Below are 27,240 nucleotides of genomic sequence, written 5' to 3' on the forward strand. Positions count from 1 at the left end.
AAAAATTTTTGGTTAGACAGGAACACCTAGACCTGCTTCTATCAATGAATCCTCAGACCAGCTCTGCAAGGAGGTTATCCCTGCTATGCAGATGAGGAACCTGACGTCCAAAGAGCTCATCTGACTGATTTTCTCAAGGCCAGGGCCAGGACTTAAACCAAATCTCCCTGACTCCAGTCTGGGCGTGGTGGCTCACACCTGTAATCCCAGCACTTTGGAAGGCTGGGGCGAGCAGATTGCTTGAGGTCAGGAGTTTGAGACCAGCCTGGCCAACATGGCGAAACCCCATCTCTACTAAAAATACAAAAATTAGGTGGGCATAGTGGTGGGCACCTGTAATCCCAGCTACTGGGGAGGCTGAGGCAGAAGAATCACTTAAACCCGAGGAGTGGAGGTTGCAGTGAGCCGAGATCTCACCACTGCACTCCAGCCTGGGTGACAGAGCGAGACACTGTCTGAAAAAAATAACAATAATAAAATAAAAAGTAAGACTTCCTGACTCCAAAGCCCACGCTGTGTCCTCTGCCACGCTGCCTCTGTAATGCTCCGTGGACTGAGGCGGCTGCCCATCAGGGATGGCCTCTGCCCATTAGAAAGGGTCCAGGGCCTGCTCCCTTTTCCTTTTCTGCAACTTGGGAATCACGAGGGGAGGGTTCCTCTGGTGACCTGGGCTGCTTCCTCTGTGTGGCCACAAACAGCTGCTTACCTGGTCCTTCCTCTGGGAGAGGCGCTGGTGGCAGCAGCCATAGAGGGCCGCCACGAGGAGCAGGAAGGACGCCATGCAGACGATGGTGATGATGAGGGGCATGCTGAAGCGGTCCTCGGCCTCCTCCGGTGGCCCCTGGTCCCCCAGCTGCATGTGACTGACCCCTGCCTGCACAGGAAGTGGCAGAAAACAGTCTGGGGGCACCCTCTCTCCATCAGCCCCCCGGCTTCACTGTAGAGCCCCTCTGCTTGCAGTTTGCTGGGGTCCGTGCCACCACCCTCGTCTACATGCAGGCACGTGATGGGGCTCCTCCCCACAGAGAGAGGGTAGTAACCAGACCTCCCACAAGGGGCTTCTACTCTGTCCCCACACTTGGGGGGCCGCTTACGTCCTTTAGTTCATCCCATTTGTCCTTCAGCCGCTCGTACACATCCTTGGCAGGGAACTTAGCTGTGGGAGAGGAGGGAGACGCTGTCCAATGGCCCAGCCCAGAGAGAGGCAGTGGGGGACGGGGACTGCACCCCAAGAGAGGGACGCAGGTATCTCAGTCTCCTGAGTGTGTCTCTTGGGTGACCTGGGAGGGGGTGTGGCTTGGCAGTTCTTAGGGAACAGAAGGGGTACCACTGTGACCCACCCTCCAATGTGGCTCCTGCACGCCCCCATTCCCACCCATGCAGGCCTCAGCCTAGGCCCCCTTGCCCTCCGCCCAGGACCCCGTGCCCTCCACGCACTGTGAATAGTGATTTCTTTGACGGCCACTGCCTGACTTCCTTGAATGCGTGCCAGCCGTATGCTGCACTCATCTTGGGTCCGGTTGAAGGTGGCTTTGACTGCTTGGCACATCAGCGTGACCAGCTTCTCATCTGGAGGGCCCCCTGCCTATGGTGGGGAGAGCGCAGGTGACTCCGCAGGAGTGTGACAGCAGCCTAGGCCTGTAGGGCTGCCCTCCAGCTCCGTCGGGACAATACTGTTGCTCTGCTAGAACCTGCCTCCCTCTCCAGCCCCAGCTGTTGCTCCATGCCGGCCAGCCAGGAGCCAAGGGTTGCACGCTGTTCTCCTGGGCCAGCTCCTGCCTCCTCTGCCTCGTTCCCATCAGCTTGTTCCCCACACTGTGTTTATCTGGTCTATGCTTGCACCTTTCATTCCTTTCACCCTAGTGCCCCTTTTTTCCCTCCAAGCTATTCGTGGATTGGGGGTCTTTTTCATCTCCATTCCTAGAAAGGGCTAGAGTGGGGGCACTGCACAGCGACCCCACCCCACAACCTGCGGGGAGACTCCAATTCCCCCTGAACTCCCATTCACCAGCCTTTCATGCCCAGTTCAGAGAAATCAGGCGAGGAGGCTGCAACTCTCAGCAGAAGGGTCTCTACCCGCAAAGCTGAAATCCACGTGCCCTTGCCCTAGGCAGAGCCTCTGGCTCTGAAGACACAGACAGGCTGACAGGGGAAGGGGCCTCCACTGAGTAAGGGAACAGGTGGAATCCTACCCCTAGGATATCTTGGAGGAGTCTTATTTAGCTCTAAGAAGAAAGATTATGGCTGACGTGGCTTTAGGGCTGAGGATGAGGAGAGAGGTATGGGCAGCTTTTTTTACCCAGTTCTGCCGTGCCATCTAGGGGCACCCCTCCCTGGGGTTTCTCTGACCTGATTCCGGAATAAATGTCTAAGACAAAGAAAAGGACTCTAGGGATGGCTTAGCACAGAACCCATACAAACCACCCCTAAGGGTTCTACCAGAATTTCCTTAAGCTCACTCATTCCCCACCCTGACATCAGGAAGGGATCCAGGGTTTTCCATCTTCCTTGTCTAGCAAGGAAAAAAAAAAAATGTTTCTCACAAACAATCATACAGCCTGCCAAGCTACATCCAAAAAGAGGGTCTGAGGAATGGCTGGGCGGGCACCTGACTGTCCCCAGAGATCATCTCACGCAATGCCTGCCTTGTCCAATAAGCCCAACCCTAGGAGAACACCACTGTGTTTTAAACTCTGGTCAAGATGTAGGCTTTTGTAAAGTTCACTTGGAAAATGCCGGCATAATGGACACCCAAAAGAAAACAACTGCAGAAAATTCAGGCAGCATTAAAGTGTTGTAAGCCCAAATTCTCCGTCCTATTATAGACACAGTGTTTGGGTCTGTTCTAGTTCTGGTTCCTAGGGGGTGGCTGCAAACAACCGGCACTGACCGGGAGAGGGCAGCAGTGAGCCAGCCATCTCCAGCACGCACAGCGCTCAGCAGCTATTTACCAAGTATGCACAGCGCATCCCCAGACCAAAGCCTTTGGCCCCAGGGAGACCGCCAGCCTGAAGGCTGTTCACACACTGCTATACCTCCCTCATACAGGTGCTCACACATACACACACCACCCAGACTGGAGAACTGCTGGCAGTGGCTCCTGCATTCCTGGGCCCTTTTCTCTCCCACCCATCCCGTCAGCTCCTCAGGTTAGAGGGAGAATCTCCCAGGACTGTTCGTCCATCAAGGCTCTCAGATAGTCCACAGACCGGGAAATGTGAAGCCACAGACGATTAAAGCCGAGAGACTCAGGCAGACTACACCTCTCATTTTCTCTCTCTTTTTTTTTTTTTTTCCTGTAGAAACGGAGTCTCCCTATGTTGCCCCGGCTGGTCTTGAACTTCTGGCCTCAAGCAAACTTCCTGCCTCAGCTTCTCAAAGTGTTGGGATTACAGGTGTAAGCCACCACACCTGGCCTCACCTCTCGTTTTCAACTGAGACATCTAAAACCCAAAGAGATCAACTCACCAAAGTCACTCCCAGAACTAAGGGCAAACAGGAACTAGGATCAGGGTCCCTCAACTCAGCATACTGGGAATAGTCACACAGTGAAAACCGAGGAAACCGGGGGGCGAGGGGGTTCAGTCCTGTGGGTGTGTCCTGACTTAGAGAAGTCTAAACCTCGGTCTGTCGCTCTGTAAGATGGGAAAGGACCACTTCCTACTAGGAAGAAATGAGGGCCAGAAAGCGAATGCGCCTTAGAAATATGCTTATAAATGCACTTAGAAAGAACATGCATTCCCTCTCCCTCCCTCAGCCCTGCTGCGAGCCTCAGATCAGCGAGCTACTCACACAGAGGGTGTTTCCTGTGAGGTTCAGGATGAGGAGCTTCTCACTTAGCATCTCAGGAGCCTCACACTTGGTCTGCAAGAAGCCACTGAGATTAAGGTTTGGGTTCATAGTCAGGGAATCTTTGACACTTCCCCCCAACTAAGGGGTGACCCAGATAGGAAGGAGTTCATGGCAAGCTGGAGGCATGGCTGGACCCATTCCAGAACCAGGTATGTCCTGGCTGCGTGGCTTGAGGGCAGCCCAAACCAGGACCAGGCTAACCAGGGAGAGGGAGGAGCGAACAGGTAAGTGCTGCTCAAAGCCCCAGCCAGGGGCCCTGGGTTGGAGGAAAGAACAGAAAAGCTTGTCTTAAAGCCCCTTCTACCTGAGTCTGGGTTCTCAGACTTGCCCCACGCCCGCCAGAGTTACCCAGTCACTCCCATGAGCCAAGGTGGGAGAAGGTGTTTTGGGGTATTGGTGGGTCGTTGATGCTGCCGTGGGGCTGGAGCTCATGGTCTCTGGCAGGGGAGACATTTTCAATGCTGTCGTCGGGCTTGTGGGCTGCACTGTCCCCTTGGAGGAAGGAGCCATAGAGCTGGCTGGCATCTGGCTGGAGGTCTGTTCAGTTCTTTGCGAGATAACTGATGGCGCTGTCATTGGGAAAACGAGGGTAATGGGAAAAGATGAGTGCACCCTCGTGAGAAGAGGACAGTCTTTTCTCGTTCTAATAGTTTTCCCAAGTTCTTTAGTCTTACTTCCCACAGAGACGGAAGAAGTGGACTGACTCCTATGACAAGCCAGTGGAATAACCCGGCAAAGGAAGTCACAGCAGCTGCAGTGAACATTCACCAACCACTTACTGTGTGCAAGGGACCAAGTGCTTCAAAGGTACTTTCCTACTGAATCCTCATAACAACCCTCTGGGGGAGGAATCGTCACCGTCCCTATTTCATAAACAAGGAAACTGAGGCTCCGAGGAGCTCAGTGATTTGCCCGAGTTCCCATGCCAACAAGTGGCAGGGCAGGGATTCGAATCCAGGATTATCTCAGCCGGAGCCCACACTCCTGTGTGGCACCCTCCTGTAGAGTGGTGGCCTGCTGACTTCAGACCATATGCTGCTGATACGCAGCAACATCACCAGGGAGCACTCAGAAATTCTGGGTCCACAGATCTGAGATGGGTCATGATCCTAAGGCTCATGATCCACAGGTAGATTTTGAAATTGATTTACTAGGTTAAGACCAGCTCTTATAAATAAATAAATAAATAAGTATTGGCCAGGCACAGTGGCTCACACCTGTAATCCCAGCAATTCTGGGAGGCCAAGGTGGGCAGATCACCCAAGGTCAGGAGTTCAAGACCAGCCTGGCCAACATGGTGAAACCCTGTCTCTACTTAAAAAAAAAAAAAATTAGCCAGGTGTGGTGGTGCACACCTGTAGTCCCAGCTACTCAGGAGGCTGAGGCAGGAGAATCGCTTGAACCCGGAGGTGGAGGTTGCAGTGAGCAGAGTTTGTGCCACTGCACTCCAGCCTGGGTGACAGAGCGAGAGACTCCATCTCAAAAATAAACAGGTATGGAATAGAAACTGTTCCCCTCTCGGGTTCAAGCAATTCTCCTGCCTCAGCCTCCTGAGTAGCTTTACAGGCGCCCACCACCACACCCAGCTAATGTTTGTATTTTTAGTAGAGACCTGTTGGCCAGCCTGGTCTCGAACTTCTGACCTCAGGTGATGCACCTGCCTCAGCCTCCCAAAGTGCTGCGATTACAGGCATGAGCCATCATGCCCTGTAATCAGGCCCTGAAAAGTTTCTTGGTGCTTGAAGAAAGCCAGGCATTACTTACGTGGGGTGGTGATCATCCCCGGGCTTATGAAGGTGTGGCCAGGGCTAGCCACAGTGCTTGAACTGCTTGAACTGCTTGAAGCTGTCGTAAGATGGTCATGTCCCGAGCGTGTTGGGGTGGCCACAGGATGCGTCCAAGTGGGTTGTGAGGGGCTGACTGGATTTGTAGGATGATGGGTGGTTGGATGTTCTGCCTTACTGGATGAGAGGTCTGTGGTCACACTGTGGCTGCGTTGACCCCCAGAGTTTGTTGTATTTTCTGCTCCATTCTGGCTGCTTGTGGTGTCAGGTTTCACTGTGGTCGTGGAGATTGCAACTGTAGTGGCGCCTGCACCTTGCGTGCTCCTGGAGCCCTTGTTGGCGGTAGTAGTGTTGTCTGAGCAGCATCCTGCAGTCACGGTAGTGGTGACTGGGCCTGAGGTTTGCGGAACCTGGGTTGTAGTCCCCGGTGAGTCACTGGACACACCACGGGTGCTCGCCGTGGTCGGGGCCAAGGTGTTCATGGCCTTGGAAGTGGGGACTGTGCTCTGCTGGACTGTAGCTGTAGTGGAGACACTGGATGCTGAAGTCAGGCCTTGCTTGACAGTGGTTTCCGGTGTTGTGCTAGATGGGTTCTTAGTAGTCGGGGCTGCTGTTTGCAAAGACAACACAGAATGGAGTTAGGGCTGGGAGACTTCCTCACCACACTTCTCCAGCTCTTCCCCAGGATTCAGAGGTCTTGCTCGCAGCCCTGCCGTCTGCCTTGCTGAAGGCCTGGGTCTTTGGTAAATCCCGAATTTTCTGAGGTTCAAGAAACCTCTAAGCGGGCAGCTTGGCGTGCAGCGGGGTCAGAAAAGCGAAATGCTGCTGAAGGGGAGGCCAGGCCAGCAAGGCCCACCACACGTGGAGGCTGTCGTGCACACCTTGCCCTCCCCGTCCGGCCCCATGCACATCCCCCTTAAGTTTCTCAATATGCTACCCCAGAACCAGCCTCCAGGAACACCTCTGTCTCCTCCTCCCCAGCTCCCAGGCACATGGCCCACAGAAAATTCCACAGACTAATGCTTCCTGAACTGCCCTGGCCTTGTTCTGAGCTTAAGCAAAAAAAGACATGGGCCCTGTTTTCTCATGGAAGTTAAATCTAGGAGAAACTGATGATAAACTGAAATTACACAAATTACTATTTCAGTACCAGGTGAGCTGTGCCAAGAAAGAAAGGCCGAGTGCCCAGACTGCATGCAGCATGGCGGCTTCACCTGCCATTTCTTGAGGAAATGGGTTTTGTGTCAGGCAGTGGAGACACAATGGTGAACACGACACAGAGAGTCGTACCCTCGAGGCGCTTACACTGTGGTGGAGAGGCAGAGACTAAACACGTGGACAGAGCACGGAGGAAGCGAGGAAGGAAAGGATGCAGAGGCGAGCAGGGAGGGACCATGTCGAGCGAGGGAAGGAAAGGCATCTCTGCAGTGACGGTTAAGCTAAGTCCTGAAGGGTAACAAGGAGAATGCTTTGTGAAGAATGGGAGGAAAAGTGTCCCTGGCAGAAGGAACAGAATCTGCAAAGCCCCCGAGTAGGGAAAGGAGCTGAAAGAAGACAAGCAGGAATGGAGTTGGGTGAGGAGGGGTCAGGCACAGGGCTGAGAAAATACAGGGTCTTATGACAGTGACAGCAACTGAATGTCCAAACCAGACATTTTTGAGAATAAAAGGCTCTCTTAAAAATCACATTCGTCCAGGTGCGGTGGCTCATGCCTATAATCCCAGCACTTTGGGAGGTTGAGGCAGGCAGATCACTTGAGGTTGAGGAGTTACAGACTAGTCTGGCCAATGAAGAGAAACCCCGTCTCTACTAAAAATACAAAATAAATCAGCCGGGTGTGGTGGTGCAGCCTGTAGTCCCGGCTACTCAGGAGGCTGAGGCAGGAGAACCGCTTGAACCCGGGAGGCAGAGGTCGCAGTGAGCTGAGATGGTGTCACTGCACTCCAGCCTGGGCGACAGAGCAAGACTCTGTCTCAAAAAAATAAAAATAAAAAAATCATATCCTACGTAGAATGAGACATAAGATCATCCTCCTCAGAGGCCAAAATGCAGATTCCAGATTTTATTCTTGATGCAAAAAAGCAGCCACTGAAGGCATTAAAGCAAGGAAGTTTTATAGGATGACTTACAGAGAAACCTGTTCCTGCTGCTTTGGGGAAGGCAGACTGGAAAGAAGAGCGTGTGGAAGAGGGAAGAGAAGTTAGGAGGCAATTGCAGTGATCCAGATGGAATGAACAGCTTTGGCCACAGGAAGCTATTGACACTGGAGACAAAAGGCAGATAGCGTAAAGACTGTTTTGGAGATCAACTGCTTGCTGATGTCCTAAGTGAGGGAAGAAGAGAATCTACGTTGATTCCTAGTTTTCTGTCTGGAGCAGAAGGGAGTGGTGGGAAGGGGGCTGCTGGCTGCATCCCGTTCTCTGTACCAGCCAACACCCATACCATTTCTCTATATTTGGGAGTTCTGCACCCTATGAGACTTGATGGCAGCAGAATCTGCCTCCTATGGCAATGCTCCTATGAAAATGCCAGCTCTTTGCCTTGCCAGCCTCCCCTGGGATGAGCATAAGCAGGTGGCAGTGCTACCATGAATGAGCAGTCTCATTCCAGCCGTGAGGGGCTCTGCAGGCAAGAGTGGTGACATCATGCATGGAGGTAAGGCCAAGCAGGCCAAGCACTCATCCCGGGCCGCAGCGCCACCTGGTGCTTGGCATGGGTAAGCAGCGCTGGCCTCCCTGGATCACTTCTACAGCCTGGCTTGGGTGATGTTCAAAGTAGCTCTGAATGTTGTGGCCTCCAGCAATCCCAGCTACTCCATACACTGGACAGTATCCAAAATCTTTTACACACACATTTTGCTACTGAAAAGCAGAAATGTTTATCAGGAGTAGCTGCCGGCAGCAAGACTTCAGGGATTGGTTGTCAGGCCTTACTGGGGACAAAGGGCAGTCAAAATTCTGCAAGTATTAAGGAATACTTGCAAGTGTCCCGTGACATCTCAAGGATAAGCAGTGACATTATCACCTCTAATCTAAAGTGAAGTGCCCAGGAAGTGGCTTTGGTGTGGCCCAGTGGCTGCTGCCAGAGTATGAAAGGCACACTCACCAAATCTGTTTTAAAAAGCAATACAGGCTGGGCGCGGTGGCTCACACCTGTAATCCCAGCACTTTGGGAGGCCAAGGCAGGTGGATCACCTAAGGTCAGGAGTTTGACACCAGCCTGGCCAACATGGTGAAACTTCGCCTCTATTAAAAATACAAAAATTAGCCAGGTGTGGTGGCGGGTGCCTGTAATCCCAGCAACTCGGGAGGCTGAGGCAGGAGAATCACTTGAACCCAGGAGGCAGAGGTTGTAGTGAGCTGAGATCATACCACTGCACTCCAGTCTGGGTGACAGAGTGAAACACGGTCTCAAAAAAAAGAAAAAAAAAAAAAAAGCAGTGCAATGTGAGGGTTTGACAGGCATTTTTTCTTCTTAGTAGTTCATAAAATAACAGTGTTTCTTACTATTGATGGTATCATAGTGTCATCTGGCAAGATACTAGATTGCAAAGGGACTATATCAGCGTATTTGGGGAATTAAGGAATATGTGGGATGATTTTTTTGTTTTGTTTTGTTTGTGAGACAGGATCTTGCTCTGTTGCCCAGGCTGGAGTACAGTGGCACAATCAGGACTCACTACAGCCTTCACCTCCCGGGCTCAATCAGTCCTCCCACCTCAGCCTCCGAGTAGCTGAGACCACAAGCACGCACCACCACACCCAGCTAATTTTTTTTTATAATTTGTAGAGACAAGATCTCGCTATAATGGCCAGGCTGGTCTCAAACTTCTAGGCTCAAGTGATCCTCCAGCCTCAGCCTCCCAAAGTGCTGGGATTACAGGTGTGAACCACAGCACCCAGCCCTGGATGGTTGCTTCTTACAATGGTGAACAGCTTAAAACAGGATTTCTCAACTCTGAAACTACTGGCATTTTGAACTGGATATTTCTTGTTATGGGAAGTTGTCCTATGCATTATACACAGAATGCTTAGCAACATTCCTGGCCTCTACCTATTAGATGCAAGTAATACACATGCACGCCCCTTTCCAGTTGTAACCACGAAAAATGTCTCCAGATATTGCCAAATGTCTCCTGAGGGAGACAAAATCACTGCCAGTGAAGACTACTGGTTTAAAGAAAGAGAACAACAAATTCAAATTCCTAAATCCTCCTGTGAAATCACAGACTGAAAACCAGAGACTTTCCAAGAACACATTCGCCGGGCGCGGTGGCTCAAGCCTGTAATCCCAGCACTTTGGGAGGCCGAGACGGGTGGATCACGAGGTCAAGAGATCGAGACCATCCTGGCTAACACGATGAAACCCCGTCTCTACTAAAAAATACAAAAAACTAGCCGGGCGAGGTGGCAGGCGCCTGTAGTCCCAGCTACTCGGGAGGCTGAGGCAGGAGAATGGTGTGAACCTGGGAGGCGGAGCTTGCAGTGAGCTGAGATCCGGCCACTGCACTCCAGCCTGGGCGACAGAGCGAGACTCCGTCTCAAAAAAAAAAAAAAAAAAAAAAAGAACACATTCAAGGAGTCTTTTTGTTTGCAGCTGAAGGGCTGAGACGGCCAAAAGACTTTAAAAGCTTGATTCCATGAGTTGCCGAATTACGGTGTTAACTTAATTCATAACCTCACCAGGTCTCTTATGTGAAAATAGAACCTAGAGAATTTGTTTTTTTTTTGAGATGGAGTTTCGCTCTTGTTGCCCAGGCTGGAGTGCAATGGCGCAATCTCAGCTCACTGCAACCTCTGCCTCCCAGGTTCAAGCTATTCTCCTGCCTCAGCCTCCCGAGTAGCTGAAATTACAAGCTCATGCCACCATGCCCAACTAATTTTTTGTATTTTTAGTAGAAATGGGGTTTCACCATCTTAGCGAGGCTGGTCTCGAACTCCTGACCTCAGATGCTCCGCCCACCTTGGCCTCCCAAAGTGCAGGGATTACAGGCGTGAGCCACCATGCCTGGCCAACTTAGAGAATTAAATGGTGACATGAGAGGGTGTAGATGAGTCAGACTACCCATAAATCTCCATCTTCAATGGAATTCACTTGCCAGGAAGCGCTACCACTGCTCTCCTGTAAGATTCTCGATAACCTCACTTGAGCTTATTGGCACCGAAGACCGAATCTCATCATGATCCCCACCGCTCTTTCTTTTCTTCAAACCTATAACAAGAGTCAGATTCCAGCATGTCCCAGGAGGAAAAACACAGACTCTGACCTAGGAGAAGGCTCACACACTAAAAATATCTAGAAAGAAACTTGCAAATACTTATGGATATTTACCATAAGGGTGCTGTATCAAAAGGAGGATGATCATAATTTTACATCAGGCTGAATTATGGGTACGCATACCATAGGTTTTGGATCCAATATACTGACTCCAGCAGCTACAGGTAGTTCTCATTGCTTTCTTAGTTGGATGACTGAAACCTGGACTCAATGGAAATCCACATTAAATAAAGCTGAGTTGTCAGAAATACCCTGGAACAATGCATAGGAAGAAATGCAAAGTCTTGGCTGGGCACGGTGGTTCACGCCTGTAATCCCAGCAATTTGGGAGGCCAAGTTGGATGAATCACGAGGTCAGGAGTTCAAGACAAGCCTGGCCAACATGGTGAAACCCTGTCTCTACTAAAAATACAAAAATTAGCCGGGCGTGTTGGTGCACACCTGTAATCCTGGCTACTCAGGAGGCTGAGGCAGTAGAATTGCTTGAACCCGGGAGATTGCACCACTGCACTCCAGCCTGGGGCACAGAGTGACACTCTGTCTCAGGGGGAAAGAAAAAAAAAAGGCAAAGTCTTGGAAAGACAGAATGTTTATCATGTCTGTCCTGCTTACTCATGCTCTGGTGTGTCATGAGAACTCAAATGACACTCCCTTTACAAGGCTTTGGGCAACATAATTCATGACTTCTAAGATTCACATCTTTCCGTGTCTCTGAAATGAGAATGTATTATAAATAACACTTTGACTGTGGTGCTTTTTCTTTTTTTTCGAGACAGGGTCTTGCTCTGTCACCTAGGTTGTAGTGCAGTGGCATGATCTGGGCTCACTGAAGCATCAAACTCCGGGGCTCAAGTGATCCTTCCGCCTCAGCTTCCCAAGTAGCTGGGAGCACAGGTGTGCACTATGACACCTGAGAAATTTTGTAGAGACAGGATCTCCCTATGTTGCCCAGGCTGGTCGTGAACAAATGTGCTCAAGTGATCCTCCTACCTTAGCCTCCCAAATTGCTGGGATTACAGGTGCGAGCCACCATGCCTGGCTTTTTTTCTAAGTGGTTCATAAAATAATAGTGCATCTTATAACTGATGGTGGCTTGGATTTGATTACATCTGGGATATTGTTAAGAGGACTATTCACATGTTCTGAGAACTCTGTGGCTGTCCTTCACTGGTCAGGTATGTTAATAGGAAATGCTGCTGATTTCAGTGGGGATGGACACCAGGTTCCTTGGTGTAGAGAAAATAATAGAATTTCATTTCCAGGAAAAAAGGTGTGTGTGCTTCCACAGTGGGCAGCAAGACCAGCGTGGCGATCACAATGATGTAACCAAGGCTATTTCGAGCAGCAGCTAAGAGCTTATGTGCTCTTTCGGATCAGAATGGTTGGGCAGCTCACTGACTTCCTAGGTGTAGGGTCCGCAAACTGGGAACTGTGTTGATTCACGATAGAGAACGCAGCCACTTAACCAGGTCCCAGAACTCAAAGTTTTCACGGACTCAGTGTTCCTTGAATGAATCGTGCATTTCTTTCCTATGGCTGCGTTAACAAATGACTACAAACTAGGTGGCTACAGAAAACATAAATATATTCTCTCACGGTTCTGGATGCTAGACGTCCGAGACTGGCAGGGGCAAGCTCCCTCCAAAGGTAGCAGGGAAGACTCTTTTCCTGCTTCTAATCAGCAATCCTGGCTGCTCCTTGGCTTGTAGCTGTGTCACTGCGATCTCTGGCTCCATCAACACATGACCTTCCTCCTTGCGTAACTCTCCATTTTTTTTTTTTTTGAGATGGAGTCTCTGTCTCCCAGGCTGGAGTGCAATGGCACGATCTCCACTCACTGCAACCTCCGCCTCGTGGGTTCAAGCAATTCTCATGCCTCAGCCTCCCAAGTACCTGGGACCACAGGTGTGTACCACCATGCCAGGGTAATTTTTGTATTTTTAATGGAGATGTGGTTTCACCATGTTAGCCAGGCTGGTCTCGAACTCCTGACCTCAGGTGATCCACCTTGCTTGGCCTCCCGAAGTGCTGGGATTACAGGCTGGGATTATAGGTGTGAGCCACCGGGCCCGGCCACGTAGCTCTCCTCTTATAAGGATAGCAGTCATTGGATTTAGAGCCCTCCCTAATCCAGTATGACTTCATCTTAACTTGATTACATCTGCAAAGACCCTATTTCTAAATAAGGTCACCTGCACATGTACCAGGTACCAGAGATTAGGACCTGAACATGTCTTTTTGGGGGGGAATGCCATTTGCTCTCCTAATCTGCTCTCCTACATCCTCGTATAAAAACCAGGAGTCTTTCAAATATTAGAAATTAATTCTGTCTGCTTTAAAGAGAAAGTAAATCTATTAAAAAGATAGTGCGTTGGCTAATAAAATACTCGAGGTGACTAAAGAATCAAGCATAAGTCAGAAACAGTGCTCAAGACCTCTTCTCCTGAGCTGGTCTGCTGAGACCATCACTTCTACCGCCATCGAGCATCAGCAGTTCGCACCACTGGCAACATTAGTGTTGGATACTGGATTTTATTGGGGATGAGAGTGTTTAAGGATGCTGTCCGTAAGAGGTCTTTCCATTTACTTTTATGACTGGCACCATGGGCAATCCCTGGGGTTCTAGCCATATTCCTTCCTGCTTCATTATTTAGCCACATGTAGGGTTCACACTAAGTCTGATTAAGTTTAACGGGCCACTGATTCTGCTGTAGAGTGAGCTCTTTGGTAAAGCCTATGGTCTGTGGGGTAATTGTGATGGTGAATAAAGCATCCTGGGAGTCCAGAAACGGCGCCGTTGACAAGAAATGTGGCAGCCTGGAGGGTACATGCAGGTCCGGAACGGGCCGCCCTCCACCACGGCCACTTGGCCACGGGTCCACAGCGCCATCATTAGGCGATGGAGAAAGAAACTGATATGCAGAAGGGATCATCTTGCCCATCTGATTACCCAGAACCTTCTCCAGAGCCAGGCAAACATCCTCACACTCCAGACCTATCCCTGCGGGTCCCCCCACATGCCTGCCTAACCTTCCGAGTCACACTGATTCTCCACTGCTGTTCCTTCTGAGTTCCCTAGCATTGCTTTAAAAATCATTAGCTCCTGCCGATGAATCTGTTCAGAACCTCGCCTCAGTGGACCTTTCCTTCAAAAACAAAAGACCGGGAAATGTATTCTTTAAAGTCCTGGTCATTGGGAGAATTTTGTTTCCACACCACCCTTCAGGATCCCCCCTAAATAGAGCTTTTCTCCTGTCACCGTCCACTTTTGGCTGGTACTAGCATATTACCCCAAATCATATAAAAGCAGGCTTGGCTTTTTCACTCCTCATTCAGCTGATCACAGGGAACTAATTCTCTTAGAGACCTTTAGGTATGGGTGGGGGCAAGAACAGGCATTCTGAGGGTGTGAGCCACACTGCAATTTCCATTGTCCTCCTTTAGGACCAACCCCGGCCTGGTCCTCTATCTACCACCTTCAATCTGACAATGGAAAGCCACAAAACAAACCTAAAGAAAAAAATGGAAGAATGAAAGAACAACCAAAGAAATAGAAAGCAAAATACAATAGCAAATATCAAAATCAAAAACTGGTTTTATTAAACGGGCTAATAAAGTACCAAAAAGTCTTTGAAGAAGTTGATCAAAAGGGAAAAAGAAATCCAAAGGCATAAGTAAACAATGTGAGGTACAAAAATAATAATAGATATTTAAAGCATAATACCTTATGGGCAAATACTTATAAATTTGAAGCAGATGAGACAGACAAATTTCTTTCTCTTTTTTGAGATAGGGTCTCACTCTGTCCCACAGGCTGGAGTGCAATGGTGTGATCTTGGCTCATTACAACTTCCTGGGGTCAAGCAATCCTCCTACTTCAGCCTCCTGGGTAGCTGGGACTACAGGCATGTACCACCACACCCAGCTAAAATTTTTGTATTTTTTGTAGAGAGAGGGTTTCACCATGTTGCCCAGGCTGGTCTCAAACTCCTGGGCTCAAGGGATCCATCTGCCTCGGCCTCCCAAAGTGCTGGGATGACAGATATCAGACACTGTGCCCTGCCACAAATTTCTTGGGAAAAGGAAAAGCTTACCAGAGTGACTCAAGGAAAATGGAAATAATCATTTATCCTATAATAATAAAGAAATTGAGCCTTTCCAACTTGGGTGCGGTAAAATGGCTCCTGCGAAGAAGGGTGGTGAGAAGAAAGGCCATTCTACCATCAACGAGGTGGTGACCGAGAATGTACCATCAACAATCCCAAGAGCATCCTGGAGTGGGCTTCAAGCAGCATGCCCCTCAGGTACTCACAGAGATCCAGAAATTTGCCATGAAGGAGATGGGAACTCCAGATGTGCGCATTGATACCAGGCTCATCAAAGCTGTCTGGGCCCAAGGAATAAAGAATGTCCCATACCTATCTATCCCTGTGCGGTTGTCCAGGAAACAGGATGAAGATCCACCAAACAAGCTCTATACTTTGGTCACCCACGTGCCTGTTACCACTTTCAAAAATCTATAGACAGTCAATGTGGATGAGAAGTAACTGCTGACTGTCAAGTACACCAAACAAAGTTATAAAACCACAAAAAAGGGAAAAAAAAGAAATTGAATAGTTACTTTTATCATAAAGAAACTCCAAAACAGGATTCAAAGATCAAATCATTCTGGCCTTACATGAATGAACTTTCTATAGCACAGTCTGTTCTGCTCTAATATGTGTCTGTAAAAGGAATTGTTTCATATACAGTTGTCCATCCACAAAACATGAAAAGCACAAACCAAAGAAAAAGACTGATACATTTAGCATCAAAGTTAAGAATTTGTGTTCATCAAAAGAAACAATAGGACTTCCGGTTTCAGCTAATGAGAGCAGACTAGAAAGAACTTTGCTCCTACTCTGACTACAAGAAAAAAGCTGAGAGGCTGGACATGGTGGCTTACATGTGTAATCCCAGCACTTTGGGAGGCTGAGGCGGGTGGATCACTTGAGGTCAGGAGTTCGAGGTCAGCCTGGCCAATATGGTGAAACCCCATCTCTACTAAAAATACAAAAATTAGCCAGGCGTGGTGGCGGGCGCCGGTAATCCCAGCTACTCAGGAGGCTGAGGCAGGAGAATCACTTGAACCCGAGAGGCGGAGGCTACACTGAGCTAAGATTGTGCCATTGTACTCCAGCCTGGGTGACTCCATCTCAAAACAAAGACTCCGTTTCAAAAAAAGAAAAAAAAAAGTTGAGAAGCCAAAAAGTCATGACTTTTCTTGAGCCCTGAGGTCATGAAGAAAACGCCCCTAAAAAGTGGAGATGGATGGACAACTGCAGGGAGCAACCCGACCAGGGCACTTGCTTTACCTGGGACGTGGGCAAAGTTCAGTAAGAAGACTAAGGCCAATTTTTTTTTTTTTTTTTGAGACGGAGTCTCGCTCTGTCACCCAGGCTGGAGTGCAGTGGTATGATCTTGGCTCACTGCAACCTCTGCCTCCAAGGTTCAAGTGATTCTCTGGCCTCAGCCTCCTGAGCAGCTGGGCGTACAGGCACACACCACCATGCTCAGTTGTATTTTTAGTAGAGAAGGGGTTTCACCATGTTGGTCAGGCTGGTCTCGAACTCCTGACCTCGTGATCCACCCACCTTGTGCTGATCCCAAAGCGCTGGATTACAGACGTGAGACACCGCACTCAGCTGACTAAAGACAAATTTTAAATGAGCTTCTAAAAGCTGTGGATGGGTTAGTATGAAAATGTGAAGCCCTATGAGCTGTAGGCTTGTAATGTCCACAACACAGGGCAGTTTACTCCTAGGAACCCCATCAGGTGTTCACAGGAAGCCTTGAAAAAGCAACCCCTTGTGGGTGGGGCTCGCTGGGGAAAGAAACAGCTGGTGCTGAAACTCCATACCCTCCACATCCCTATAGGGCAGGAAAAAAGCCTTTCAGGTGGAGGTCAACAAAGTCTCCGGCCTGAGGGCACTGGCGGAAACCTCCCACAGCCCGGGAAGAGTACAGGAAAAATAAAACAGCTCCTTACTCCTGAAGCTAAACCCAGCCGCAACATCTAGGTAAGAGGCAGGAATGTGAGTGAAGGCCACACCCCCAAGCTCAGCTTCCCAGGGCCTGAGGGAGACTTAAACAAAACACCAGGAAATGGTCCCCTCCCCTGTTCTACAAGGCCAGCAAGTGTGAAGTAAAAAATAACAGTGGAGCAGCAGGGCGCAGTGGCTCACGCCTGTAATCCCAGCACTTTGGGAGGCCAAGGCAGGTAGATCACCTGAGGTCAGGTGTTGGAGAACAGCCAGGTCAACACAGTGAAACCCTGTCTCTACTAAAAATACAAAAAAATTAGCCAGGCGTGGTCAGAAGGCTGAGATGGGAGTCCCAGCTACTCAGAAGGCTGAGATGGGAGAATCGCTTGAACCCGGGAGGTGGAGGTTGCAGTGAGCCGAGATCATGCCACTGCACTCCAGCTTGGGCAACATGGTGAGGATGCATCTCAAATAAAAACAGTGGAATACAGCTGTGGGGAGCTGCAAAAGGCAGACTATCTGAGGAGCAGCAAACAAGGATGAGCTACAGCCAAGCAAGGACCCACAGAGATATTACTGGAGGACTTTGCAGCCCCGGGTGCAGCAAAGGTATCCACAGCAACAACAAATTGTAAGCCCAGCCTAACTTGTGTCTTGATTAACATAAACCTTCACACTAAAAACACAGCAAAAGAAAAGCCACACAGTAGGCAGCCACCAATCTACTTCTATCTACAGACTCACCTATTCTGGAGAGTTCACGTAAATGGGATCAATCACTATGTGGTCTTCTGTGACTGGCTTCTTTCACTTTGATGTGTTTTCAAGCTTTTCTCTTTCACTTTTGTTTGCCTGGTTCATCCATGGTAGCATGTGTCCGTTCCTTACTTCTTTGTATTGCTAAATGATATTTCATAGTATGGAGCTTCCATTTTTGTTCATCCATTCATCAGCTGATGAACATTTGGGTTGTTTTAACCCTTGGGCTATTATGAATAATGCTGCTATGTGTACAAGTTTTTGTGTGACCATGTTTTCATTTCCCTTGGGTACATACCTAGGAGCGGAATTGCTAGGTCATGTGGTAACTCTTTATTGAGTATTTTGAGGGACTGCCAAGCTATTTTCCAAAGCGGCCGCTCCATTTTACATGTCAATCAGCAATTGTTTTGTGAGTCCAGTTTTTCCAGATCCTTGCCAACAATTATCATCTTTTCCATTATTGCCATTTTAGTGGGCATGAAGTAGTATCTCATTGTGGTTTTTTAATTTCCCTGATGACTAATCAAATCTAGCACTACATAGAAAGGACATCATGACCAAGTGAGGCTCATCATGGACAGTTCAGTGTTTGAAAAATCAATCAGTGCAATTCAACACATTAAGAAGCAAAATAAGAAAAACCATATGATTCTCTTCATATTTGCAGAAAAATCATCTAACTTTTTTTTTTTTTTTGAGACAGAGACAGCCTCACTCTGTCGCCCAAACTGGAGTGCAGTGGTGCGATCTCAGCTCACTGCAACCTCCGCCTCCCGCGTTCAAGCAATTCTCCTGCCTCAACTTCCCAAGTGGCTGGGATTACAGGTGCACGCCGCCAGGCCCAGCTAATTTTTTGTATTTTAGAAGAGATGGGGTTTCACTGTGTTGCCCAGGCCGGTCTCAAACTCCTGAGCTCAGAAAATCCACCCGCCTCGACCTCCCAAAGTGCTGGGATTACAGGCGTGAGCCACCGCGCCCAGCCCATCTAACAAAATTTAACATCCATTCATGATTTAAAACAAAACAAAACCTTTCAGCAAACCAGGAATAGTAGGGAACTTCCCTCACCTAATTAGTGATGTCTCCAAATAAACCTACAGCTAACATCATACTTAATGGGAAGAGACCGAACGCTTTGCTATGAAGTTTGAGAACAAAGCAAGGATGTCCTCTCTTTCCACTCCTATTGAACATTGTACTGTGAGTCCTACCGGGTTCAATAGGAAACACACACACACACACACACACACACACACACACACAGAGAAAACAACAAAGAAAACTCAACAATAAAAACCCAATATTTTAAAACAGGCAAAAGATCTCCAAGGAAAAATTACCAAAGAAGATATACAGATGGCAAATAAGCATATGAAAAGATGCTCATCATTAGTCATTAGGCAAATTCAAATTGAAGCTCCAGTGCAGCACCATTACATACCTATTGGAATAGCTAAAATCAAACAAACTGACAAAACCAAACGCTAAACAGGATCTCTCATACATGGCTGGTCGGAATGCACAGTGGTACAGATAATTTGGAAAACGGTTTAGCAGTTTCTTTTGAAGTGAAGCAAACAATTATTATATGACCCAGCAATTCCACCCTTATTTACCTACACGAAATGAAAACCTATAGTCACACAAAAACCTACATGCAAATGTTTACAGCAGTTTTATTTACAATCACCCAAAACTGAGAACCACCAGGATATTCTTCAGCAAGTGAATGGATATTATATAGTCATATAATGACTACTCAGCAATAAAAAGGAATAAACTAGTGATTCATGTGACAGCATATATAAGATTTAAATACATTTTGCTAAGTGAAAGAAGCCAAAAGTCTGCACAGCATGATTCCATTTTGATTTTATAGATAGGGCAAAATGATAGGGAAAGAAAACAGATCAGTGGACACCAGAGGTTGAGAGAACTGGGAGGAACGGACTCCTCAGCTCCATACAAGGTTATTTTTAGGACAGTGAGTGATGCACAAGAATCCACAAGACTCTGCATTTCTTGAAACCCAAAGATTTGTGTACTCCAAGAATTAACTTTACTTAATGCCAATTTAGAAAAATAATCACCTCGGATGTCCAGGAAATCCTAGGATGTAATGGAGACTACAAAAATCAATTTAACTATATTCTAAAGGTATAACATGGCCAGATGCAGTGGCTCACACCTGTAATCCCAGCACTTTGGGAGGCCGAGGCAGGCGGATCACCTGAGATCAGGAGTTCAAGACCAGCCTGGCCAACATGGCGAAACTCCATCTCTACCAAAACAAAACAAAACAAAATACAAAAATTAGCCAGGCACAGTGGTGCGTGCCTGTAATCCTAGCTACTCGGGAGGCTGAGGCAGAACTGCTTGAACTGGGAGGCAGAAGTAGCAGTGAGCCGAGATCGTGCCATTGCACTCCAGCCTGGGAGACAACAGCTAAACTCTGTCTCAAAAAAAAAAAAAAAAGGTATAACATAACCTCGCTAAAGGGGGTGGAGAACAAGAGTTGACCTAAACGACTCTAGAAGAGTTTTTTTTTTTCGGTTTTCTTTTTTTAACTAGATACTGTAACAAAAGAACTGCATATAAACAGTGTATTTTAAGTAATAAGAATGTTTCTTACAAGGGCATGTCAATTTCAAACCTACTTTACATGTATACTAGGATTGAACAAAGAATTAAACAAATTATAGATAACATAAGCCAGGTTTCTAACTGTTGGAGAAAGAAGTTACAAGTAAGTAAACAGGTGGAGAGGACGCTAGCCCTGCGATGCTTGATGAGAGACAGCGGATGTCAGTCAGTCAGAACTCATGTTTCAATAGACAAATAGATGATAGATGAGGAAATGAATACATAGTTAACAAATGTCTATTTCCCAGCTCTGTCCACTCAGAGCATCTAGAAGCAGAGACATACCAGTAGCATAGGGTACACCCAGGGTCCATATTTGGTTTCTGATACCATTCTACAAAAAAAGGAACCAAGGCTCCTTGGAGAAAGGGCTTGATTCTAGTGCTGATACAGGGAAAATGCAAAATGAGCCTGAAACATCTTGTAATGTCAGAAAGTAAAGAAGTGCTAAAAAAAAAAAAAAAAAAAAAAAAAGGAAGAGGAAGGCAAGTTCAACCTGAAAGACCTGAAAGAGGGTCAACAGGAAAGAGCTCATAATGGCCAAACCTGGAACAATTTGAGCAACAAAACAAGAAATATTGGATTGGAACCCCAAGAATAAAATAAATATCCACGAGTCTAATCTGATAAATAAATGATTAAATAAACAAATCATCCTTATAGTGGTATTCCAAAAAATTGTAGATATGCCCCGAAAACTTCTATACTTAAGAAAACAGCCCAATAGAAAAATAAAAGAATTATACATGCATTTTTCAGAAAAAAATGGCACAAACAGCCTAAGAACATCTGAGAATATTAGTAATGAGGGAAATGCAAAATAAGAAAGAATTTTCTTTTCATACCCATCAGATTGACAAACATTTTAAAGTCAGTAAGAAGGGGAAGCAAGAATATGCAGTAGTGTAAATTGGTTGAAACACTTTGGAAAAGAGTGTGGCATTATCAAAGAAAGACATGCGCATATTGTTCAATCCACAACTTCCTTTTTTTTTTTTTTTTTTTTAAGAAGTCTGTTGCCCAGGCTGGAGTGCTGTGGCATGATCTCAGCTCACTACAGCCTCCGCCTCCTGGGTTCAAGCAATTCTCCTGCCTCAGCCTCCCTAGTAGCTGGGATTACAGGTGTCCGTCACCATGGCCGGCTAATGTTTGTATTTTTAGTACAGACAGGGTTTCACCATGTTGGCCAGGATGGTCTCAAACTCCTGACCTCAAGTGATCCACCCACCTTGGCCTTCCAAAGTACTGGCATTACAGGCGTGAGCCACCACGCCCGGCCCACAACTTCCAATTGTATCACTAGGCATTTATCCTAGGGAGACAAAATGTGCATCACAGTGCATTTACAAAAATGCCCTTAAGAATAGTTTACATTGGCCCCATATAGGTAGCAAGAAAACGCAGTGTTGACAGTAGTACAGTAGAGTACAGTCGACAGTACAGCTGACAGTAGTATGGATAAAGTGATAGTATATTCTCCGAGAATGCTATACCGGACTGAAAATGAGTGGACTATAACTACCTCTATTAGCATTAATCTAAAGAATAATACTGAACAATAAACGGAAGAACAAGAACACTTACATGGTTCTACTTACAGGGTAAAAAAATCGGCAAAACTAAATGTTTTTAGGGAAACAGAAAATGTTACAAAAATTTTACAGAGAATTTAACACTAAGTTTAGGATACTAGTTATCTCTAAGGGGAAACAGGGAGATGCAACAGAAGTTTCTGCTTTAGATTCTTGTTTTGTTTTAAGGAAGGAGTGGCTGGCTGTGCTGAATGATGAGACTGGCAAAGAGAAGTCCCTGGCAACCACCATGTGCAGTTTCAGTGGGCACAGGGCAGGTGGAAGCCTGACTCGGGCAGACTGAAGAGTGAATGAATGGTAGGAAAATGAGTTTGCATGTGTGGACAACTCTTTATCAAATGCTAGGGGATCAGAGACATACGGCAGCAGCCGGGGGGCGCTGGGACAGTTAAGAAACTTCTGTTTTCTTTTCAAAGGTAGGAGATGCTAGAGCTGGTATGAATGCTTTCTTTGTGTATGTGTTCTCTTCCTACTGTTTCATAGGGTCCTTAAGATGCAGAGGAGATATACCTGTGCCAACTCAGCACCCATAGAGGACTTGGCCTTCATTGGATAGTCAGACACCTTTTTTTTTTTTTTTTTGAGAAGGAGTCTTGCTCTGTCGCCCAGGCTGGAGTGCAGTGGTGCAATCTCAGCTCACCGCAACCTCTCCCTCCTGGGTTCAGGCAATTATCCAGCCTCAGCATCCCAAGTAGCTGGGATTACAAGCACCCACCACCCGGCTAATTTTTGTATTTTTTTTTTTAGTGGAGATGGGGTTTCACCATGTTGGCTGGTCTCAAACTCCTGACCTCAAGTGATCCACCCACCTCAGCCTCCCAAAGTTCTGGGATTTCAGGCATGAGCCACCGCGCCCTGCCGACACTTCCATCTTTGAAACAGGAGGGAAGAAAATGGATACAGTCGTAAGTACAGCTGTATTTTGGTGGTAGAAAGAGTTTACATTTGACAGCTTTAATTTTCTCAATGAAGTCTAGATGAAATCAGCTATAGTGATATAGATAGAAAAAAGGAGGAGGGAGTGTTTGAGGGAAAAGTGTAAAATACTCATGTTGGAAATAGGAACATGAACCTCTTAGAAAAGAGGTTCTCAATCTTCAGCAAGCGTCAGAATTACACAGAGGCCTTGTGAAAACACCAGTGGCTGGATCCAGCCCCAGAGTTCCTGATTCCGCAGGCCTGGGATGTGAAATACGCATTTCTAACAAGTTCCCAAAAGATTCTGATGCGTCTGGCCAGAGGACCACACTTTGAGAACTACCATGCTAAAGAAGTAAAATATGATTGTCAAGTAGTATTTGGTGCCAAATTGAGGCATGGCATCATGAATTTAAAGTTAATGCAATCAGCCAGATTTTACTGTAGCAATGTTCAGCTGCTTGGTGTAGAAAAATAGAGGCAAAGGTTTATCTGAGAATGGGGTTTTGCTAGGTATGACAGCAGGAGAGGGTGCAAGGAATTTGGGAATATCTTTGCAAGGTAGGGATTCTAATGGTGGATTATTGACATAGAGGATGGAGAAAGACAGAAATAAGGCCAGGTAGGGGCCAAAAGGCAATGAGGAAGGTTACTGGACTTCGTTACGTCTTGAGTTCAAGCATTGTGATGTGGGTTTACTTGAGCAGATAAGTTGGAAGGTAGAGAGACAGTGATACAAGGAGGAAATGCCAAGATTTCAGAGGTGATACAGTTTGAGGGGCTGAAAAAGTTCAGGGGGTGAAATGGGAATGACCCAATGAAGTAGAGATGAGAAAACGTTGAGAAACAGAGGCCAGGGTATTTCAGTGTTTACCCAAGTGACTACTGAAGTCAACAAGAATGATGACACGTATTGAGATGAAGAGGATGGAGTGAAAGTCCGGTGAGTGATGGACAGGGCTGCAAAGGCCAGTACATCACAGCAGGGCAGAAATGACATGACATTCCTGCTGATGTGGAAGCCTATGTTGAATGAGTTAGCACAGTGCCAGCTCCCGCAGGGGCCAGGGGGACAGTGGGAGGAGAAGACGGACTTCGGCCTGCTCCCCTGCGGTGGGAAGGCTGCTTCAATCTTCAAGGAGGGCCTGTTTCCTCTGTTCCTGGCTATTTCCAGACCTAGGATTGACTCTTGACTATTAATAGTGGGAAAGGAAACTGGAAAGAATGCTCCGGGAAGAGGGGTGTGGAAAGAGTCCAGGGAGGAGGTGGGATGGGAGGCTCCGGCCTGGACACCAGTGTTGACCTCTCCTTCCTTCTTTGTCCTCTGCTCACCACCCCCAACTCATCTCCACAGAAGTAAAACAAAAAAGCTCCAAGGGGAGAGACAGGCAAGACGGGCGGATGTGTTCCTCGACTGGTGTGCCAAAGGGAAGAGCGCAGGCTGGGAAATGGGAGGTCCGAAACCTCCTCGTCCTGTCCCTGCGTGGGACCCCCAGGCCTGGGCAAGCTGTCCGCCCTCTTGAAATGCATCTGTGAAAGGTGGGCCAGAAGATTCCTAAGGTCCCTCTAGGTGTGTATGACACACCCCGGCCTCGGACTCTGTCGAGCACGACACTGTGTACTAGGTAAGCCTGCTTTGGCTGTGACAGCAGAGCCATCCTAGCCAGTCACTTCCGAGGGCTCGCGCTGGGCCTCCCTAGGGGTACAGGCGGGGCCTTTCCAAGGGCTGCCCAACCCTAACATCATTTTCCAACATGTGACATCTGCTCCACGAGCCCCTTCTTTCCAGGGGGTGCAGGGAGCTGCTAGGACTCAGGCAGGGCCTGGTATGATGGGAGGGGCCTGGTGTGATGCCATTGTGGGGTTCAGCCAGGTTGAGGTCTACATCCCACGCCTCCACCCCCAGCTCTCCAGGGCCCACCTTCTCAGGCTACAAGTCCTGCTGGCCATTGTACACTGGCCCTTTTATTGCCAGGCTTCTGGGTGGTAGCTGGGCAGGACAGCGAGGCAGGGTGGGATGAGAGAGCCGGGTCAGTAAGGGACCCGGGGCTGCTCTCTGTTCACCTGGCCAGGGCTCCTCCCAGCACCAAGGCACCAGGTGCCCTCTCTTGCCCCTGCGTGCAGCCCCCTCACTCCCCTGCCTTCCTTGTGAAGAACTTGATGCTCCCCATGTTGCGGTCCCACCTCCATGTGTCTTGGGTTTTGTGAGGTCAGGGCTGGGCTTGGTGGCTCATACCCGTAATCCCAGCAATTTGGGAAGCCAAGGCAGGGGAATCACTTGAGCCCAGGAGTTTGAGACCAGCCTGGGCAACATAGCAAGACCTCATTTCTACAAAACAATCAAAACATTAGGTGGGCATGGCCGGGGTGGGGGGTGCATCTGTAGTCCTGGCTACTCAGGATGAGGTAGGAGGATCACTTGAGCCCAGGAGTTTGCGGCTGCAGTGAGCTATAATCACACCATTACACTCCAGCCTGGGCAATGGGGAGAGATCATGTCTCAAAAAAAAAAAAAGGCCGGGCGCAGTGGCTCCCACCTATAATCCCAGCACTTTGGGAGGCCGAGGTGGGAGGATCACCTGAGGTCAGGAGTTTGAGACCAGCCTGACCACCATAGAGAAATCCCATCTCTACTAATAATACAAAATTAGCTGGGTGTGGTGGCACAGGCCTGTAATCCCAGCTACTCGGGAGGCTGGACAGGAGAATCTCTTGAACCCGGGAGGCGGAGGTTGCGGTGAGCCGAGATCGCGCCATTGCACTCCAGCCTGGGCAACAAGAGCAAATCTCCATCTCAAAAAAAAAATTAAGTCAGTACCCTTAATTCCCTGCCCCAGCAGTCTGGTCATCCCCCTGCCCAGCTCTTGCTTAGCTGGGCGCTCATTTCTTTCCACCAAAAGGCCCTTCTGGATCTCTCCAACCCAGTGTGGGTCCCGTCCTTGGAGGCTGTTGGCTCTGGTCTTCGGCTCTGAAATCTTATTAATGCTACATCCACCCGCTTATAAACAATTGCCCTCTGTGGCTTTAAGAAAACCAGTGTCTCCCCCTCTCTAACCCGCAAGGTGCCAACCAGATGTTGGTGCCTCCAGGAGGAACCTGACCCGGGATAAGAGCCAAGGGCTTGTCTGCAGAGGACAGCATGGGAAGGCCATGGAGGACCTGACTCGCCTCACTCTCGCCAACCGGTGATGGCTGTCTTCCCCGTCTGCATGTGCTTGGGTGAACCTTGGCCCATCTCTGCACTCAGGTCCTACCTAGATCAGTTTACCTATGACTGCCATAACAAATTACCACAAAGGCTTAAAACAACAGAAATGTAATCTCTCGCCATTCTGCAAGCCAGAAGTCTAAAATCAAGGTGTGTGCTTCTGACACTCCCTGGCTAAAGCAGTATCCTTCCAACATCTGCCCTCATGGTCACATGGCCACCTTCTCTATATGCCTCTGATGAGGACACTTGTCATTGGATTTAGGGCCCACCCACTGAAATCCAGCATGCTCTCATCTTGGGGTCCTTAGTTATCCGTAAAGACCCTCTGTCCACATAAGATAATAATCACATGTTTCAGAGATTTTTACTTGTATATCTTTTTTTTTGAGGTGGGGGGACATTTTTGGTCTGCCATAGGTCCCCATCTGGAAAAGAGGGGGTAGTGACTCCTGGGGTTGCTCTCTTTCCCTCCAAATGGTCCCCTGCTTGGGAACCCAAAAGTGGGGTGGCTTGACTTCCCTGGATATAAGGGGTACGACAGACTTGACTGTCTGGGCCCCACGCACAATGCATATGTGGAAGCCCGAATCCCCAGTGTGAAGGTAGAGCCTTGGGAGATACTTAGGTTTAGATGAGGTCCTGAGGATGGAGCCTCCATGATGTATTAGTGTCCTTTTAAGAAGAGGAAGAGACAGCAGACCTACTCTCTGCCCTGTGGGGTCACAGCATGAAAGCACTGTCTGCAAGCCAGGAAACGCCCGCGCCGGAACCTGACCATGCCGGAACCCTGATCTGCCCCCAGACTTTCAGCCCCCAGAACTGTGAGAAATAAATGTCTGTTGCCTAAGCCACCCAGCCGACAGTATTCTGTTATACTGTAACAAAAGTCAGAGCTAAGACAAGGGGTTCAGGATGGAGATTCACAACGAGAACAGAGACGCAAGAAGGGCTGCTCCAACTGTCTGGGGCAGGGCCGGGTCCCCAACCTGCGCCCCTTACCCCCACACAGGCTGAGTGTCAGGTGCAGCCACAGACTCCAGTCATGCTCCACCCTCCCCGTCCCTTCCCTGGGACCCTGGCAGTTCTGTTGGCTCTGCGGTCCCTGGGACCCTGAGACTCTGGGCAGCAGGACGGCACCCCAGGGGTGGGGTCATCAGGCCTGCCTCTCAGAATCACCT

The 27,240-nt window shown here is 48.3% G+C and overlaps 1 protein-coding gene and 1 long non-coding RNA gene across 6 annotated transcripts in view; one reads left to right on the forward strand and one right to left on the reverse strand.

Annotated features, from left to right (window-relative positions):
• PODXL (podocalyxin like) overlaps nucleotides 1–27,240 on the reverse strand; it is a 57,983-nt gene that overhangs the window by 4,727 nt on the left and 26,016 nt on the right. For 4 of the 5 annotated variants that reach the window (XM_065541078.1, XM_065541076.2, XM_065541077.2 and 1 more), the window contains exons 3-8: nucleotides 5,617–6,246; nucleotides 4,201–4,421; nucleotides 3,793–3,864; nucleotides 1,438–1,585; nucleotides 1,095–1,156; nucleotides 707–874 (exon numbers count right to left, since the gene is read on the reverse strand). In XM_065541078.1, the coding sequence (XP_065397150.1) occupies nucleotides 707–874; nucleotides 1,095–1,156; nucleotides 1,438–1,585; nucleotides 3,793–3,864; nucleotides 4,201–4,421; nucleotides 5,617–6,246 (1,301 nt within the window). The remainder of the gene's footprint in view (nucleotides 1–706; nucleotides 875–1,094; nucleotides 1,157–1,437; nucleotides 1,586–3,792; nucleotides 3,865–4,200; nucleotides 4,422–5,616; nucleotides 6,247–27,240) is intronic. The other variant, XM_074035997.1, reaches the window with a different exon arrangement.
• On the forward strand, nucleotides 4,383–26,913 carry LOC107129291 (uncharacterized). Its single transcript, XR_001489705.4, has 4 exons — nucleotides 4,383–4,659; nucleotides 22,681–22,838; nucleotides 24,206–24,476; nucleotides 25,914–26,913. It is a non-coding gene; the product is annotated as an uncharacterized lncRNA (long non-coding RNA).

Source organism: Macaca fascicularis, chromosome 3, assembly GCF_037993035.2.
Source record: "Macaca fascicularis isolate 582-1 chromosome 3, T2T-MFA8v1.1".
Taxonomy (NCBI): domain Eukaryota; kingdom Metazoa; phylum Chordata; class Mammalia; order Primates; family Cercopithecidae; genus Macaca; species Macaca fascicularis.